Source organism: Myripristis murdjan, chromosome 7 (genome assembly GCF_902150065.1).
Source record: "Myripristis murdjan chromosome 7, fMyrMur1.1, whole genome shotgun sequence".
NCBI lineage: Eukaryota > Metazoa > Chordata > Actinopteri > Holocentriformes > Holocentridae > Myripristis > Myripristis murdjan.
This window is the reverse complement of record NC_043986.1, coordinates 23,707,789-23,725,159: the sequence shown is the minus strand read 5'-3', so window position 1 is coordinate 23,725,159 and position 17,371 is coordinate 23,707,789. Positions and strand designations below refer to the sequence as shown.

Sequence of the window (17,371 nt, the reverse complement as noted above, 5' to 3'; positions counted from 1 at the left end):
TGCCCTGTTCTCTTCACAGCACCTGTTGGGAATCAGGCTCTGTTTCACACAAGACTGTACACCAGGCAGGCTGAGGCTCATAGCTGACTTCTACCACTGCAAATTTGTCTCACAGGATCTGGCAAACACAATGGTGTTTCCATCCACACAAACACCCCTATAGTTTTTTTTTTGTTTTGTTTTGTTTTACTTTTTTTTTTTCTTTGTTACCAGAGAAGAATGCAAGATATTTTCTTTCACTTCAAGCTCGATAAGGATCCAGACTCATGAAACACCTGCCACTTTTATTTCCCCCTCTCCCTTCTCTCTTTCCCCACTTGTTTTTGTTTCTTTTCTCCTCTTTATTTCCCCTTCACCTCCCCTTTACTTTCATTTCCTCTCCTATCTATTCCACTTTAACTCTCCTCGCCTCTCTCTCTCTCCTCTTGCCCCTGCCATGTCATTACCGATGCACATGATCGATGTCCATGTTCTCAAAGGCCAGACACGCAGGCCTGCTGAGGGACAGGAGGGGGCCGAGGGTCTAAGTGGAGCAGGATAGAAGGGAGGTCAGGAGGAAGTGGCCTCGAGGGATGAATGGAGAGTACAAATGGATGGATGGGCAATGGGAAGAGGCAAAAAGAAGGGACAGGAGAACAGGGAAGGTGGTCAAAAGGCAGGAGGATAGAGAGAATGAGAAGGAGATGGCGGATGGATGGAGGGAGGGAGGAGAGGGCTTACAGGGGGGGATTAGCTGACATTTACCTGGGGGAGAACATTCATATTAGTGCCTGATGCAGCACTCCCCGTGGGAGCTTTGGGCAAACATGGCTGTCATTTACTCCCTGGGAGAGGGATTACCAAGCCCCCAAAAACACACAGTGATTTCCACACTCTGCACATAATATATTATTCAGGGTGTTCAGTTTTGTTGCCCTGCAGCCATCTTGGTTGGCAAACAACAGGTGTTTATTGTCAAACAGCAGGTGTTAGTATTCATAATGACATATATGTTTGGAAATAAATGGATGCCGAAGCCAACGTGGGATGTTTATGGTAATGTGCCAAAGGAATGGTTCAAATGTCATGAGAATTCTATGAATAGTATATTAGAGAGTGATTATCATATCTTTATTCCTGAACCCAAAGTTAGTTTGGACAATGTTTGAATCTGACCTAACCACTGTTTTCATTGTATTAACACGAGGCTCTCAGGCAAACTTTCTTTGAATGCCAGCTTAGATTGGCCAGGCTAAGAGATAAAAATGGCTGATTGAACTTGCTGGCCTCACTTGCGAGGCACTGAATTATTTCTTCTTTGTTGCTCCTCTCAGGAAACACATCTTCCTGAAGCAAACAGCAGCCCGGCTGCCCGTGCCTCGCCTATGCTAAAACACTAATCCACCTTATCAACTTTCCACTCATCACTCCACCTAAATCCTCCCCTACCTGCGCACAGCTAGCCTGTTAGCCCAGTGTCCATTAGCCCCATCCAAGGGCAGTAATGTGGGCAGCTGAAGCCCAGCCACAGGCCAGGAGGCCTTGATCTGATCCTCCATCAACTCTAAATGGCTCTGGCCTTATGTGTAGCACACTCCACAGCCTGAAAACTGATCCCGGGTCAGTAGGAGCTTGTTATGCAGACACTGCCTACTTTAGAGAGGTGTGCTGGATCAATAATGATGTTTCCATGGATATGCATGTGTGAACGTGCTTTGTTATTTATTTACTGTGAGTGTGTGTGTATAGCTGGACAGTGCAGCATAAAGGCCAACAAAGGCTGTTTTGTATGTATGAAGGCTCTGTAAAGTTTCCGTTCAACTCTTGTTTTAAGCTTTGAGTCACAATGATCATATTAATCTGACATAAGCAATTTGGTCACACTTTATTTGGACTGTAAAGTTAATTTTCAACTTGGTATCAACTTTGTATCAGTTGAGTCTCAACCTCTCTAACCGTAGGTTGATATTAAGTTGATACAAAGTTGAATATTAACATTGGACAGTCTCAATAAAGTGTTATTCAAAATTCAAACAACTGAGTGTCATCAGTTGTTTGTTTTCTCCTGATGGAGGTGCAGTAAACATGTGTGTCTGTGCATATGTCATATCTACCTTGGTCGGTGGGGATGAGTGGGACGTCCTTGGCAGCAGGAGACACACAGAGTATCTGGTTGCCACTGACCTGGCCCTCCACCTCCGTAAGGTTGCCAAAAGAGCAGGTGATGCCCGCAGAAAGGTCTGGAACGTCACTAACCTTCACCAGCAGCTGTACATGGGGTAGGACATATGACAATGGTCAAGCAATATTTTTATCATCATACACAGTTAATATCGAGATGGGCTTTAGAAAGGATGGGGATGGAGACACAGTAGTTTAAAATACAATAATGAAAACATACTGCTGGTCAAAGCTACAGTCAAAGTTGTCCATCTAAAGTACATTGTGTTGTAATGTTGCTTATGTGTCACGGCTTTAATAATGTGATCATCATAATAAAGATAATGGTGGTGTTTGTATTGTGTTTGGATCCTTATCCTCCATCTGGGTGTGGGTGGTATCGTTCTAGAGGTAGAGATGCCATTATGATTTAATCAGTGGTCGATGGACTCAGTTGCTTGAAGGGAGATTGGAAAAATAGCCACTTGACAAATTCTATTTGTTGTTTCCTTTTTCTCTGGAGTTCACAGGAACACACAAATACATGAAATGCTAGCAAAAAAACACACACATAGATGTACACACACACACACACACACACACACAAACAGACACACACACGTACAGACGCACATGCACAGGAACGTTTGAAGTCATTCTCTGGAGAATGGTGACATGGAGGCTAGAGCGTTCAGCTGTTCTGCCTATAAATAAATGTATTCTGCACACAGGGTGTGTGATCTGGCTCTCAAGCCAAGAGAGGCAGCCTGGATAATTATCACCATGGCATTTCACAGCCTTGTTCCATTAGCTGTTATTTTTGGGCCATGCCGTTTGAAGTTTCCCTTTGTTTTATCTGCCTCTCACTAAACACCGCAGGGCTACTGGGACAGGCGAGGCAGCTGAACAGCTAAACTGCAGGCCTTTCAAGAGATGCTGACTGCCTCAGTAGCTGACTACACTGCCTCCCTAGTTAGCTGGCTTACTCTGGTACCCATTCAGAGGATGGATGTTTCTTTTCTCTTTTTTTTCTGCTGAAGACCTCTCTCCACTTCTGCTATTTTACTTTTACCATGTTTGTGTTGCTTCACTCCGAGGTGCATCTGAGAGATTCTTGATTACAGCAATCACAGCAATCAATGTCTTTTGTTCAGCGTGGAATTCCCTGAGTAACCTCTCACATTAATTAGCTCTCATCGTTCTGCCAAGACACACATAAACATTTACAATTCTATGCGCATGCACACACACAAAGACACACATATTCACAGTCACACACACACACACACACACACACACACACACACATATATGCAAATGCCTAGGTCGCTATGAAAGCAAGCTTGCCTCTCAGTGTTAAGCCCTTGCTCTTTTTGTTCCCCTGTCCTCCCCGATGGTGCGGTGGGTGTTTTTAGAGCTTGGCAGCACTGGCTGGTCTAATTGGTGACAGAGTTTTAATAAAGGTGATTTGATTGTTTTCTCTGCGTTTCCATCTCTCCCGGCGCCTGGCTGAAGAGGCTTTGTTGTCATGGAGATCGCTGCCTGCCACGGCGGAATTTATGAATCGTGTGAATTTGCGAGTGTGTTTGCGAATGAGGTGACAAGATGACCCTGTTACTGGCACTGGCCGACACAGAAGCATTTCAGCATGAAAACAAACAGAACTACAAACATGATTTACTTCTGATAAACAACTGTTTGTAAACTGGAAGACAGGGCAGGGCGCACTGAGGACAGGATTGGTGGTGATTTATGATGCGGTGCGGCAGGATTCATTGTTGGTGCTACTGGGTACTTTTTAAAGGATTATTCTGATGCTCAGCCATTTGATTCAACGGTGTGGGTGTCCAGATGTGTATACATGTGAAGCATTCAACAAAACTTGAGACAGGCAACGGTATTTAGTATACTGATGCACTATCCACTTGTTTTCACCCAGTCCACACGGAAATGCGGCACTGCACTCAGCTGCGCTCCGATAACTTTAACACCTACACACCCACCCACGCAAACACATCTTGGCACACACACTGGCTGCGCTGTAACAAGTGAACATATGCATGCCGAAACACCCACGTGGAGCTCTTATGAACTTCCCATCTAATGTTTATGCATCGATCAGAATCAAGACTAGATGAACTGCAATGTGAGATTGTTTAAAACACAGCTCAGCTTCCATGTGTGGGTGGCAAATATGTAGATGCGGAGCATTTTGGATTTTCTTTTATATTCCTCTTTATTTTATTTTTTGTTTTTTAGCAGTGGTTGAGACTGCAAGTGTTTGGCATTCCATGTGCGCGTTTATCCATCTGTGTGTCTTTGTTCACTTACAGGTACGCTGGGCTCTGACACTGCAATGCTGTCTGGGTACACAGTGGCCTTCACACACTGGTTGAGAGAGGCGGCGAAACGGTAAGGCTCGTCAGCGCGCTCACACCGGTTCCTCTGGGAGCAGCTGAACAGAGAAGAGAGGGAAGGGGAAAGAAAGAGGGATTACCAATGCTGTAACGGGAATAGAAACACGAAGAAAAAGAGAGGCTACTAATGTTGCAACAGGAGTGAAAAAAAGAAAAGAAAAACAGAGTTACTGATATTACAATGAGACACAAGCAACCCCATACCTGTAAAAACCTGCAACAAGAAAACCTTCCAATGTAGAAGCAGGAAAGACAACACTACTGATTGAAGTTAGGATAAATGTAGTATAAACAATTACGTGAGTGGAGTGGAGCTGCTGATGTTGCAATAAGAGCGAAGATACTGCATGATAACTGAAGATAGAAAAATTCCCAGAAGCTGAGGATTAACAATCTTGTAATAAAAAATGAAAACACTATCTAACAGTAAACACTATCTCTGAAAAGGAATAATTAACAATGCTGTAATGGGAATGAGAACACTACTGAGAAGTGGTCCAGTAGGAAGAAATGACATTGCATGAGTGTCCTCTCAACACAACATTAATAACTCACTGCTGCAAAGACCTATATTACATAACACTCCCATCATCGATAATGACTGCCGCTTTTGACCTTTGCCCCAGTGCTGCACTCATAGTCCTTATAAACTGGTAGCTGTTGATCATGGGAGTCTATGCATTCCCAATGAACCACAGACGTAATCTGCAGCAACATAATGGCTGGTGCCACCGCCTGGAGCGCCTAATTTAATACACCATAGTCAAACAAACTACTGCGCCGGAGCACTCAGCGCCACACAGCCAAATTACATCCTTCAATCACCGCCTAACTTTGGAAACATAACTAGTGCAAATTACATGCCGTTCTTTCATAAGGGATCCTAATGGTCAGACGTATCAAGTGACTTACGACGCCCCCACAATCCGCCCCGTCCCTCATTAAAACGGCGCCGTCTCCTCCTCCTCTTATTAAAACTGTTGTGTTCCCCTCCACCCCATTAGGCCAAATACACTCTGTCCTCGTCCACAGTGGCAGTCTCAGCGTCTGTCTCTAGTCTGCAGGAGCAGCGCTGGCTAACTGGCTGTCTGGTCACAGCGGCCCTAATTGGACTCCGACAGGTCAACTGCTGTCCATGGTGCTGACGAGCCTCTACAGCGCCGTCCCTCCTCCTCCTCCTCACCTCTGACTGTGTGTGTGTGTGTCAGTGTATGTCGGGCCCATATCATGCTTCTTAACCACATACTCTCACGCATATTGACTCATGGCTACATCTTCATCCACAACCTCTCTGTGTAATTATGCTGTCAGAAGTTCAAGCCATATTCGCAAGGCACACACATGAACAGTCACAGGCCCACAAACACACACACACACACACACACACACAGCACTCCCTGGGGTTTTTAGAGAGCAGGGAAGTGTAGAATTAGTGTAGTAGTGTGCATCTCCCACTGGGAAAGGGGGGTGTGGGGGGGACAGCGCGAGGCATGTCAATGCTTTTTAAAATGGTTACCTGGTATTCCCCTCGCACCACCGCCACAACCACCACGATAGAAATTCATTTTTTATTTTCTTGGTTTTCATCATCAATCCTTTTATATATTCCCTTTCTTCTTGATTTTGAACATTTGACTCCACCACTACATCTAGCCTTCGTTTGCCACATCCCTCTCTCTCTCTCCCTCTGTCCCTCTCCGTCTCTCTCTCTCTCTCGTCTCGCTCCCTTTTGTCTCGCTCTTTCACGAGTTGAAATTAGCACACCTTTCTTTCCAAGGTGTTACTCTGTCTGCAATTTGGCGCTTCTCTTTTACATCCACAATGGCAGCCGAAAATGATACTTAATGTGCTTTCAGGTGTGGGCTGCAGCACGATGTTTTATGCATGTCTCCTAGCCTTGGGGGTACAGATGCAAAAACCTGGGCAGTCATTAAACTGACAAAAAGCTCTGCATTGATTTTCTTCAATGTGATTTTTTTTTTTTTTTTTTTTTTTTTACAAAATTCATTTTGGCACAGAGGAGGAGGAAGATAGGAGTGCATGGGGAGGCATGGAGGGAGGGTTGTGGAGGGTAGACGTGAAGGGGGGGGCAGGATGGTTGCTGTTGCCATGGTTTCGGGAGAGGCCATTATCTGTGTGTAGTTAGAAGCTGACCCCTTGCCTCTCTCATTAGCTGAAGTGCACGCCACTGAGTGTTGACTAGCATCCTGCCTTCCCCATATTCCCTGCCTCGACCCTCCCCTCCTCTCCCCGCTTGCCCTGTCCTGTCACTCAGCAGCCTCTCCGACGCTTTGTGCTCCATCACTCACATTCCTGAAGGCTGCTCTCACATTGTGAAATGCTCAGAGGCATTAAAGGAAGGGATACACAAGCATGAAAGCCTGTCGGAGTACACACATTACATTTTTTTTTTTTTTTTTGGCTGTACGCAGCTGGATAAAATAGCAGAATGAAGGCAGGGACACAAGCGCACAAACACACACACACACAAATCTGTGCATATGCGCGGACAAATCAGCAAAACAAACACATCCACTTCCTCCAACCTGGTGTTTGTATTTGGAATAACCTAGTGGCCATTTTCCCCTACAGCAACAGCTAGAGGCAGTGAGCGGTGACTCTCCTTGCCCTGTCCATGGTGCTGAAGTAGCAGCAGGCTGTTCCATTATTACTCCTTTCTTTTATGCAAAACTGCACTGCAGGATATGAATGCAGTGGAAGACACATTGCAGGCAATCTTGTTAAGTGAGTGGGAAAATGAAAAATATACACACATGAACAACAACAAAAAAAACACAGGCATATTGTTTTCTCTTTTGGCACTTTGTGTGGGATGCAATGCTGGTGTTATAGCTTGGCAGACAGAAATGATTTGTGCTTTGACACTGTATATGATATCTAATACACCAGGCTATGTCTTTGGTATAGTGTAATGGGTAGTGGCATGCAGCTCCGGCAGCTTTTCCGTATGATGTAGGTGGGTGAGGGGAGCAGAGGCCAGACCTCACAGTCCTTTCCACCAATGCCTGTTTCTTATTCCCCTGCCCTAGACAGGCAATTACACTGTCGTCTCTGCTGTGCTGGGCTCTGATAGACACACAGACATGTGAGTGCGCTTACACACATGCTAAAACACTCAAGTAAGGTAACATAGCAAAGCCACACGGACAAATATCTGTGTATGCCTGAGGAATGCACACACACACACGGTCACAGACGCAAACACACACAAAATCACATGCACTCACTCTCTTCCTATCAGTTACACAGACCCACACACACACACACACACACACACACACACACACACACACACACACGCAGCCTGGCCTTGACAGCAGAGCAGGAGAGGCAGGCGACAGGGGAAGATTTCTGTTCTTCTCTCCCTCCTCCCCTCCCCTTACCACATCTAAGGACTTCAGTGAAGGTGTGAAGGCAGCCTGTCTGATTGCAGCTCTAGCTGTGAGCACCATGTTTAAAAACAGGAGGAGAGGACAGAGGGGGAGCCATTTTAAAATCACAACACAGAAAGGCAAAAGGGGCCGGGAAACGGTGGTAGCAGGGGGAAGTAGCGGCGGGGGAAGGGAGGTTGAAGAGATGTAGGTAGAGAAGGGATGAACTAGATGTATATTGAATATTTGATGGTGGTTAACAAAGCTTTGCCTGTGTTAAGTGGCTGCCCATTACGTTACACAATGTCTTCTCCACTGGCGAGATTTGATTTTGGTTGAATGGAGCCCTGGTCTGAGACTCAGTTTCTGTATCTGCGCAGAAACACATGTTAATGTAAACATGTATGGAGACTGACTGCACTGGGACTTTGCCTCTCCAACATGAAAAGAGGAATGATTAGGCAAGCGGTGATGCGCAGTGTCAGGCTGCACCAGGCTGCCTGCACACAGACACACACACACACACACAGACACAACTGCACACACGCTGCCTCCTTCCTTCACAGCCGTTCTATGCTCATACAGAGTGATTCAGAGCCTTTGTTGCTTGCTGCTGGATCCCTAAAGTGTGAGAGTATCCATTTAAATGGGGACCACAGGGGGGATGGAGGGAAGTGGAGGAGGATTTTAAAAAAATAAATAAATAAGTACGGTTTTCAATTTCAAACCACCACAGAGATGTTAAACTCCACCCGCTCAAGTTGCTGTGTGGGTTTGGGCTGACATGTGAGGGAGCGGTTTGCAACCTGGAGTTCATGTACGGGGTCAAATCAGCCACAACGACTCATAGACAGTCTCCTGTGGAGGTGGATAGTGTCACCGCAGGGCACCCCCCACAGGAAACACAGAGCACAGCATGGTCATACCCGGCCAATTCGTCTTCTCACAGATCTAGACACTATTGTGTAAACTGAGTGCCCTCTCTCTCTCTCTCACACACACACACACACACACTCACACAAAGATGCAATCAAAATGTTTTTGATCTATGTTGAAGGGATTGAGTGAGAGAGGGAGAGAGAGAGAGGAGAAAGAGAGGAGATAAAGAGGGAAACAGGTTCACAAAGAGTCCATTGCTCAGCGCTCTACATTAAGCTGGGCTTCACATGAGCAGGCTGACTGCGAGATGACAGAGGAAAGGGGAAAAAGAGGAATGGGAGAGGAAGCAGTGAAGGGATGGTAGCAACTGAGACAGACAGCAAGTGAGTATGAAAGGGATTCAGAGAGGAGAGGGTGACGAACAGAATTTCCTAATACATAGGTAAATGGATTTATTAATAATTGGCTTATGAGAAACACAGTAATTACACTCCTAACACCCCTCCTCTGTTTTTCCCATTTCAACCCTCCTCCTTGGCCAAATGTCTGAGACTGTAAATTAAATGCCGCCGCCAAGCTCCTCGGCAGATAATCCTAAGCAAATCCACCTAGGTTACACATCTAACACATCTAGCACAGGCGGTCTCAACATACTACAGAGGCATTCCAGCCATCATTACTGACCTGCAGCGGCTCTGTGTACCAGGAATCCATGGAAGTATTGATACGCGCGCATGTTCGTGATCGATATCTCATTAGGCACAGATTGCAGAGATGGATGTAGCTTCCCCCTGCCCGCTAACTGTGGCAACAGCTGATGAGTCGGCCATTAGACACACAGCCTGACGTCCACGATGGGCCAAAGTAGCCATTATCATCGCTGGGCTAATTGTTGTTGCTACAGGTAAATTAGAGCAGATTTTATGGTTGGTATCTGACATCAGTCACAGGGAAGGTAGAGTGCTGAACATGCCACAAGGCAAAAAGTCAATTTAGAGACACATGCTGAAGTCATATTGATGTTCCATGTTAGGGCTAGGCGATATATCGATACTATAATAATAGTGTGATATCATCTGTTATTATCGTGATATGGCATGTTTTATTGGTTTTAAAGGCTGCATTGCAGTAAAGAGATGCACTATTCTGAACTTATTAGGCTGTGCTAACTGGTCTATTCTTTGCCTCTATCTGCTTGGTCATCATATCCACATTACTAATGATTGTTGATCAAGAATCTCTTCTGAAAGCACCAATAACCATTTCTATAATATCAGCATTATACTGACATCAGGTTATTCGGTCAGAGATTATACTGGATTCTGTCTATATTTCACAGTGTTCATTTTTGTATTTTAGATTTTGTGTATAGTGATGGGAGAGAGTTAAGTCAATTTGATTTTGATGAACACATGGGGAAAATGGGTGACCTGACAACAACACAAATTAACATTAATATTTCCGCTCTTAAATCCCTCCTCCGAAATTCCAGGCAGCATTCCAGACTGCCCTGTTTAAGGGCTGGGCCACATCCCAAACCCCTGACCGCCTCTGGTGATGAAGTGAAGCCACTTAGTCAGCGTCAACCAGGTTGCCCAGCAAATCATTTGACAGGATTTAAGCTAATAACATTGATTTGTGGAGGTGGACCACTGAGCCATTTCCTGTGGCGGCCACAGCTCCAGAATGATGTGAGGCGGAGGAGAAAGAGGAGACAGATAACGCAGACGGAGCAACAAAGAAGGAAAAACACAGGTGAACAGCAGAGAGAAACACACATTTCAGTTCAGATACAGGTGGTGCCGTCTCCAGCTCGACTGTAGCTGTTGCCCTGTGGGTTACTGCAACAGATCTGAGCTGCTCAGCCACACGTGGACTGACAGTATAATATAATACAATATCATAGTGTAGTAGCACTATGTTATTCTGCCCAGAGCAGCCATCAAATGCTGACTCACGCTCTGCTGGGGCCTAATACACCAATAGCCCAGAGCTGTCATCCACACAATAAGCTAGTGCTGATCTAGACACACTGAATAGACTCTTATGCACATATTACATAACTCTACAACCTACCACCATTCACTACTTTAGAAGAACTGTACAAATTATAATAGCGTGACTGGAGGGGGGATCACTACGCCGGTTGATAGCTGACCTTGGCGTTGGATCACACGTCCAATCTCAACCCTTGGATAGAGCTCAGAGTTGTGACTAATCCTGACAAATCTCAACAAAACCTCTCGTCCTCTCCTGGAATGCAGGAGGGAGCTGAGAGGGAGGCTGGGGGAGGGAGAAAGGGAGCGACGTGGGACATTTTGAGATGGAAAAGCCTCTTTTGGGCATGATTAGAGAGCTAATCTAACCATGATGAGCTGCAGGCTGAGAGAAATGGAGAGTAAGTGAGAGACAGAGTGAGAGAGAGAGAGAGAGAGAGAGAGAGAGAGCGTCAGTGAAGCTCCATGGTTCTGGATTGTGGTCAGACGATGGCTGAAACACCAATACCCATTCATGGAGCTGCAACTGAAGAGCGCTCGAGATGATGAGCTCCCTTTGAGCCGCAATCAAAACGCTGCTCGGTTTTGTGGGCCGATGAGTGTGCAGCATCACACGCTCTCTCCCTCTCTCATTCTCTTCCCCTCACTCTAGTCCCCCCTTCCCTCTTTTTTCCCCCCTCTCATTCCTCAAGCTTTCACTGGCTGCCTAGCAGCTGCTGGTAATTAAAGGACTTTAGAGTCTCACACCACGCCGGATCGCAGGAAGAAGAAAAACAGTAGAAAGACAGAGAAGACAGAGATGACACTCCTGGCATGCCCACCGTCTCTCTCTCTCTCTCCCGCTCTCTGTCTTTTTCTCTCTCTCCCTTTCTTTCTGTGTTTCTCCTCATCATTGCAAACCAAGCTAATGTCCTACCATGTTCCTAATTAGCCACCTTAGAATACAGCACTTCAATGAGCACGCACTCACAAACATAAAGATGGGAAGGAGGGGGAGACAGGGGGTGGACATAGTGTTTAGAGGAGAAGAAAAGACGACAGATATTGTGGATGGCAGCTGTAGGAGAAGGGAGGGGGTGATCAAAGCGAAGGGTGTTTACGTGTGGCAAGCCAACCATCTCTGGAGTGTGGAGGGGCTGAATCCAGAGGAAGGGGAGCGTCTAAAAGGGAGACGGCGCAGTGCTGAGCCGTGCTGAGCGGAGTGGAGATGAGATGAGTGGCATGGCTTAGATGCATGCTTTGCAGCGAGGGAGGGGCATGTGTGTGCACGCAAACATGGGGAAGAAGAAGAAGGAGGAAAGATAATTTTGTAAAATCAACATTGGTTTAGGGATGGATGATGGAGAATTGGAGAGATGGAGGGATGGAGAGATGGAGGGGGTGGGGTGGGGGGGTATCACAGCTGTGGATGGCACCACGACTGGCACCAAATTTAATTTTGGGTGTGTGGGGCAGGGAGTTGGGTGTGCAGCTGCCATCAGTTCCAGCAGTATTCGACAGAGGGGTCCCAATGACAATTAATTAGTTAGGCAACTGACAGAATATTGATAGATCACACTTTGACAATTGATTAATCATATTATTCATTTATCAGGTAAAACTACCAAAAATGTGCAGGTTACAGCTTCACACACATTAAGAATTGCTTATTTTTCTTGAGTCATATCATTATAAAACTGACACTTTTTTTTTTTTTTTTTTTTTTTGGCAGAATAAGGAAGCAATTTCAGGACATTACTTTGGGCTCTGGGCACTTGTGATAGGCATTTCTCATTATTTTTCAAATTTGATTGATCAAAAAAAAAAAAAAAAATCAACAGATTAACTGACAATGTTGGCTGTGAGCGGCTTAACAATTGAAAATGTGCAGCTGTAGTCTATTCTACTCTGTTGTTATCTTTTGCATGCTGTGTCCCTGGCACCTCAGGCCAGATTTGTGAAGTTAATGCTCGAAATTGTTCTCCGAGCAGATAAGCACACATCAGTGGCAGCGAGAGTCAACTGGAGTCTCTCTTATAGCAACTTCTCGTCCTGTCTGCTCCTGTGCAGAAACTCAGCCTGAGCTGACGGGGGTGCTTCCATGCTCATTGCAGGGTCAGAAGGACAGAGAGAGGGGGATTAGGAGCCGAGGCAGGTGGCACGAGGCTCGCTGGTGTTGGGAAACAGATGGCTGATCTGATGTGAAACTAGGTGCTGACCTTCTCTCCCCATGGTATGGTACAGCGGTCCACACAAGCGTTTGTGCATGTACGCAAGAATCGTAGCCACATGTGCACCCAGACATACACAGACACAAGCACTCACTCACAAACACACACACATATTTGCACACGCACACACACACACACACACACACACATATGCTCGAATAGGCATTCACACATCAAACAGCTGTTTCTCCCTCACAGCTGCTTTCAACATAACAGTTCCAAAACGCCATTCACCTTTTAGCACTGGCGACATAAACACCAGCTCCCGCAAACGGTGGTGTATTCACATTCTCACCACTCCGAATTATTCCATTCCCTACCACGACTACAGAAAAAGAGTATGATTAACAGCCTAGCACGGAGGCTAATGTTGTGGTAAATGATCCCTGTGTGAAGGCATGCAGACTGCAGAGAGCACACGGCTGCAGCCAGCCCCTCCCATACCGCCGCAGGAACACATGCTGAATTACCTTGTCACCAGGCAATTATTTGTCCTGTCTCAGCTTTGGAGTGATGTAAATTACTTTAAGTGCACTTTGCAGGGGCCGCCATCTCCGTAATGATGATTGCGGTAGTGCTCTGACACACACAAAGATTCGGCTATACCTTTAGAGATGGGTCTGCTTTTAGGTGGGGCTGTAAGTGGGAGAATTTGGGACACGGAGGCAAAACAACAACTCAGACAAATGAGCGTGTGTGTGTTTGAATATAAGAGAGAGAGAGAGAGAGAGAGAGAGAGAGAGAGAGAGAGAGAGAGAAAGAGCAGTATGTCTCTTCACTTTATTCAGCACTGTATTGTATTCATCTTCGGTACCCGGCATATCTTTCTCCATCATTTCATCTAACCACAGTCACTTCAGTCCCATTTACAGATGTCTACCACGAGTGACTCATACCTAAAATATGATAAATATACAAGCTTTTTCCCTCCCTCTTCCTCTTCCTCTTCCTCTGGCTGTCAGCTGTGCTGCAGTAGCAGGTCAGGTCCAGCAGGTGTCACTCGTGGCCTCCATGCCCAGTGTGTCCTCATGAGGACTGTTGCCACTCACAACAGGGATATTTTGGCTTTACAAGAAGATTAAGGCTGTGTGTTCACCGTTTGGCATGATGCTAAGGCGCAGCGTAAGAGCTCCTGCACACGTGAGTTTATCTGGATGTGCCATAAGAAATGAGCTTGTCTGTGGTATGTTCTGGTCTGTCTTTTCAAATTCCAGGAAACAAACGGTGAAAGGTCTCGCTTTGCATTAATATCAAATCATGCCGGGACAGCAGTCACTCTGCCTGCGACTGTCCTGCACCTGTGAGGCACAGTTCTTCATATCCAGTCATGCTCTGTCCACTCTCCTCAAACTCTTATTTGATGTGGGATGAACACTGGGAAAAGGAGCCTGTGCCTGCCTACTTGTTTGATCTCTGTGTGAAGACATATAGTCAGTATAGGAGACGCCCAACAAAGCCTGTATATATCTGGGAGCTGAACGGGTGAAGCTTGTGTGGTTGGAGAGGCGATGGGATACTCACATGTTGTGCAGGACACACCAGCCGCAGTGTGGGTCTCCCGAGCTCAGGCATTCTCCACATGTCCCGTACTGCTCACATGATTCGATGGGAACTTGGGTCACCTGAAAGCACATGAACGCATCAGGGACGCTGTGCAGTCTGACAAACATCACAAGATGCAAACAGAGAAGCCTCTGTGTATATATGCGTGTGTGTGTGTGGGAGAGAGAGAGAGAGAGAGAGAGAGAGAGAGAGAGAGAGAGAGCGAGCATAGGGAGGAAGAAGGCAGAAAGATAATTTCACAAAATCAACATTGGTTTGAGGGTGGTTTAGTTGTGCCAACTCACATATTTGATTATCCACTATCACTCACATGTGAAATGAAAATGGATGTCTGCTCCTTTTCATTATTATTTAATTATTCTGATTCAAAAACGTGTAAAAGTTCATACCTCCCCGTTCCTCATGTTTTTATCTCCATTAACAAATAAGCTGGCAGCACGTGCAATAGCTTGTATATGACAATGCAGCAATCTCCAAGCTGATGATAACTATGTTAATATATTCTCCGCTGATCTGAATTACAGCTTTGGGCCATTGCAAATTTTGGGTGCGCTGTGCCCATGCGTGTCTGTGTGAGATGTGTGCTGTTGGGAGCTGTGCAACTGACAGGCATGTGTATTTGAGAGGGCAACTGTTGCCTTTATCTGCACGCCAAAGAAACAGTAGCGAGCAGCTGGGACCGGCTGGCCAGAGAAAGCTGTCTCTCTGCCATCACTGGGCTTTTGTCTGCACCAGCGCATCTGTCCACCTAGGTAGAGCCTGTACAAATACACCCACACAGGGAGGAATCGTGACAGTTCCTTTTACACAAGCAAATGTAAAGGCCCAACTTCATTACAAAAAATGTATGACTGCTGTACGGCCGTGACACAGAAAAAAAAGTAATTACACTGCAAAAACTCAAAATCTTACCAAGATTATTTGTCTTATTTCAAGTCAGAAATGTCTTATTACTAGTCAAAATATCTCATTACACTTAAAATAAGACATGATCACCTCAGAAGTAACTTGTTTTTAGACAACTGTCTCTTGTTTCAAGTGAAAATTTGCTTGAAACAAGTGAAAATTTGCTTGTTTCTTGTTTCTAGCTAATTTTCCCTTATTTCAAGTGAATTTTCACTTTTTCCACTGGCAAATTTTGCCAATGAAACAAGCAAATTTTCACTTGTTTCAAGCAAATTTTCACTTGAAACAAGTGAAAATTGTCTAAAAACAATTTACTTCTGAGGTGATCATGTCTTATTTTAAGTGTAATGAGATATTTTGACTAGAAATAAGACATTTTTGACTTGAAATAAGACAAATAATCTTGGTAAGATTTTGCGTTTTTGCAGTGTACTAAGAATGGCAGGCCCTCTTCCACCACCTAGTGTAAAGTCCAGCTTTATTACAAAAAAAAAAAAAAGTATATGAGTGTGGCATAATTGTGCCACTAAAATGTAATTACTAATTATAACGGGACCTTTTCCCAAAGCTTGCATAAAGTCCAAATTTATGACTCAAATGGCTTGTGAGACTCAAAGTAATTATTAATATCGCACTCTCACTTGTTTTCAAAACTATGAATCAATAGAGAATGAGATTGTTTTTTTAAGGTAAAATATGTTTGACAGTGTCAACACAGGAATTTGACTAGGTGCTTTCACCGCAAAGCAAACACACCCCAAACCTACACACCCAAACCGATCCAGTCAGGCAGGGCTGATCATTTGAATAAGGAACAAACATCCTTGTGCTTATACTTTTCAATAGTGATTCAAATTAAACTAAAAAAAAAAAAAGCAAGAATGAGAATTTGCATACATAAACACAACACAGTGGAGACAGACAAACTGCAGGTGGTGATAGAAAACCAATCTTACTGACAAAGGTGGCGGCCAGCTGGATACTGAGAATGTGAGTCATTTAGGGCAGAGAGCAGTGTGATGCACAGTCTGGGGCGATTCTGTGCGGCCACGCAGTGCACACTTCTGTCAGTTTCTATATGTCTGTATGTGTGTGTGTGTGTGTGTGTGTGTGTGTGTGTGTGTGTAAGTCTGGCAGTGTCTCTGTCTGTTACTGTATTTCTGCCTGACACACATGCTTCTGTTCTGCCACATGGCCTTCAGTCTGTGCAGGAGCAGAGGTCCAGAGGTCTCGCTCTCCCTCCCTCTCTCTCTCTCTCTCTCTCTCTCTGTGTGCATGTGTGCATGTGTGTGTGTGTGTGTGTGTGTGTGTGTGTGTAAGTATCCCATGGGGCCACTCCACTCACACCTGCATCTCACTGGGTCTGTGGGAGTACACAACTCGGACACACCGAGACACGAACCCCACCAAACATGCAGCAGATGAACAGAGGCATGGTTTTGACACTTTGACATACATTAATTCTACGCTTTGTCTGTCATTTGATTTTTCAGCAGCCAAGTTGGTGGATAAAGACAGCAGCTTTCAACCCTAAATCCTCCAGGCCATGATCAATGCCCAGTGAGTGGCCCCTCTGTGAAGCGGGGGTGCAAATAACTCCTTTTAGTGTATTTAAGGGCCCTGTGCATATCCATAAAGTGAGTGATATTAAATACTATTAGCACTAAGGTTTGGGATTAGATTACAGCTAGGAGGAGACAACAGCAATGATTCCATCATTTTTTCATACAACTTCTAATACTGAATTAGAAAAACTAAGAATAGTTTTAGCACTGGCTTAGAGAGAAAAATATTTTTGCCACTAAATACATTAGTGCAATAATCAGCAATGAAAAGGTATTGTTTAAAATGCATGGTGGTGTAAGTTT

The 17,371-nt window shown here is 45.1% G+C and overlaps 1 protein-coding gene across 1 annotated transcript in view; it reads right to left on the bottom strand.

Moving 5' to 3' along the window:
* plxna2 (plexin A2) overlaps positions 1–17,371 on the bottom strand; it is a 172,015-nt gene that overhangs the window by 81,836 nt on the left and 72,808 nt on the right. Inside the window, exons 4-6 of the mRNA XM_030055804.1 lie at positions 14,556–14,656; positions 4,471–4,594; positions 2,094–2,247 (exon numbers count right to left, since the gene is read on the bottom strand). Of these exons, the coding sequence (XP_029911664.1) occupies positions 2,094–2,247; positions 4,471–4,594; positions 14,556–14,656 (379 nt within the window). The remainder of the gene's footprint in view (positions 1–2,093; positions 2,248–4,470; positions 4,595–14,555; positions 14,657–17,371) is intronic.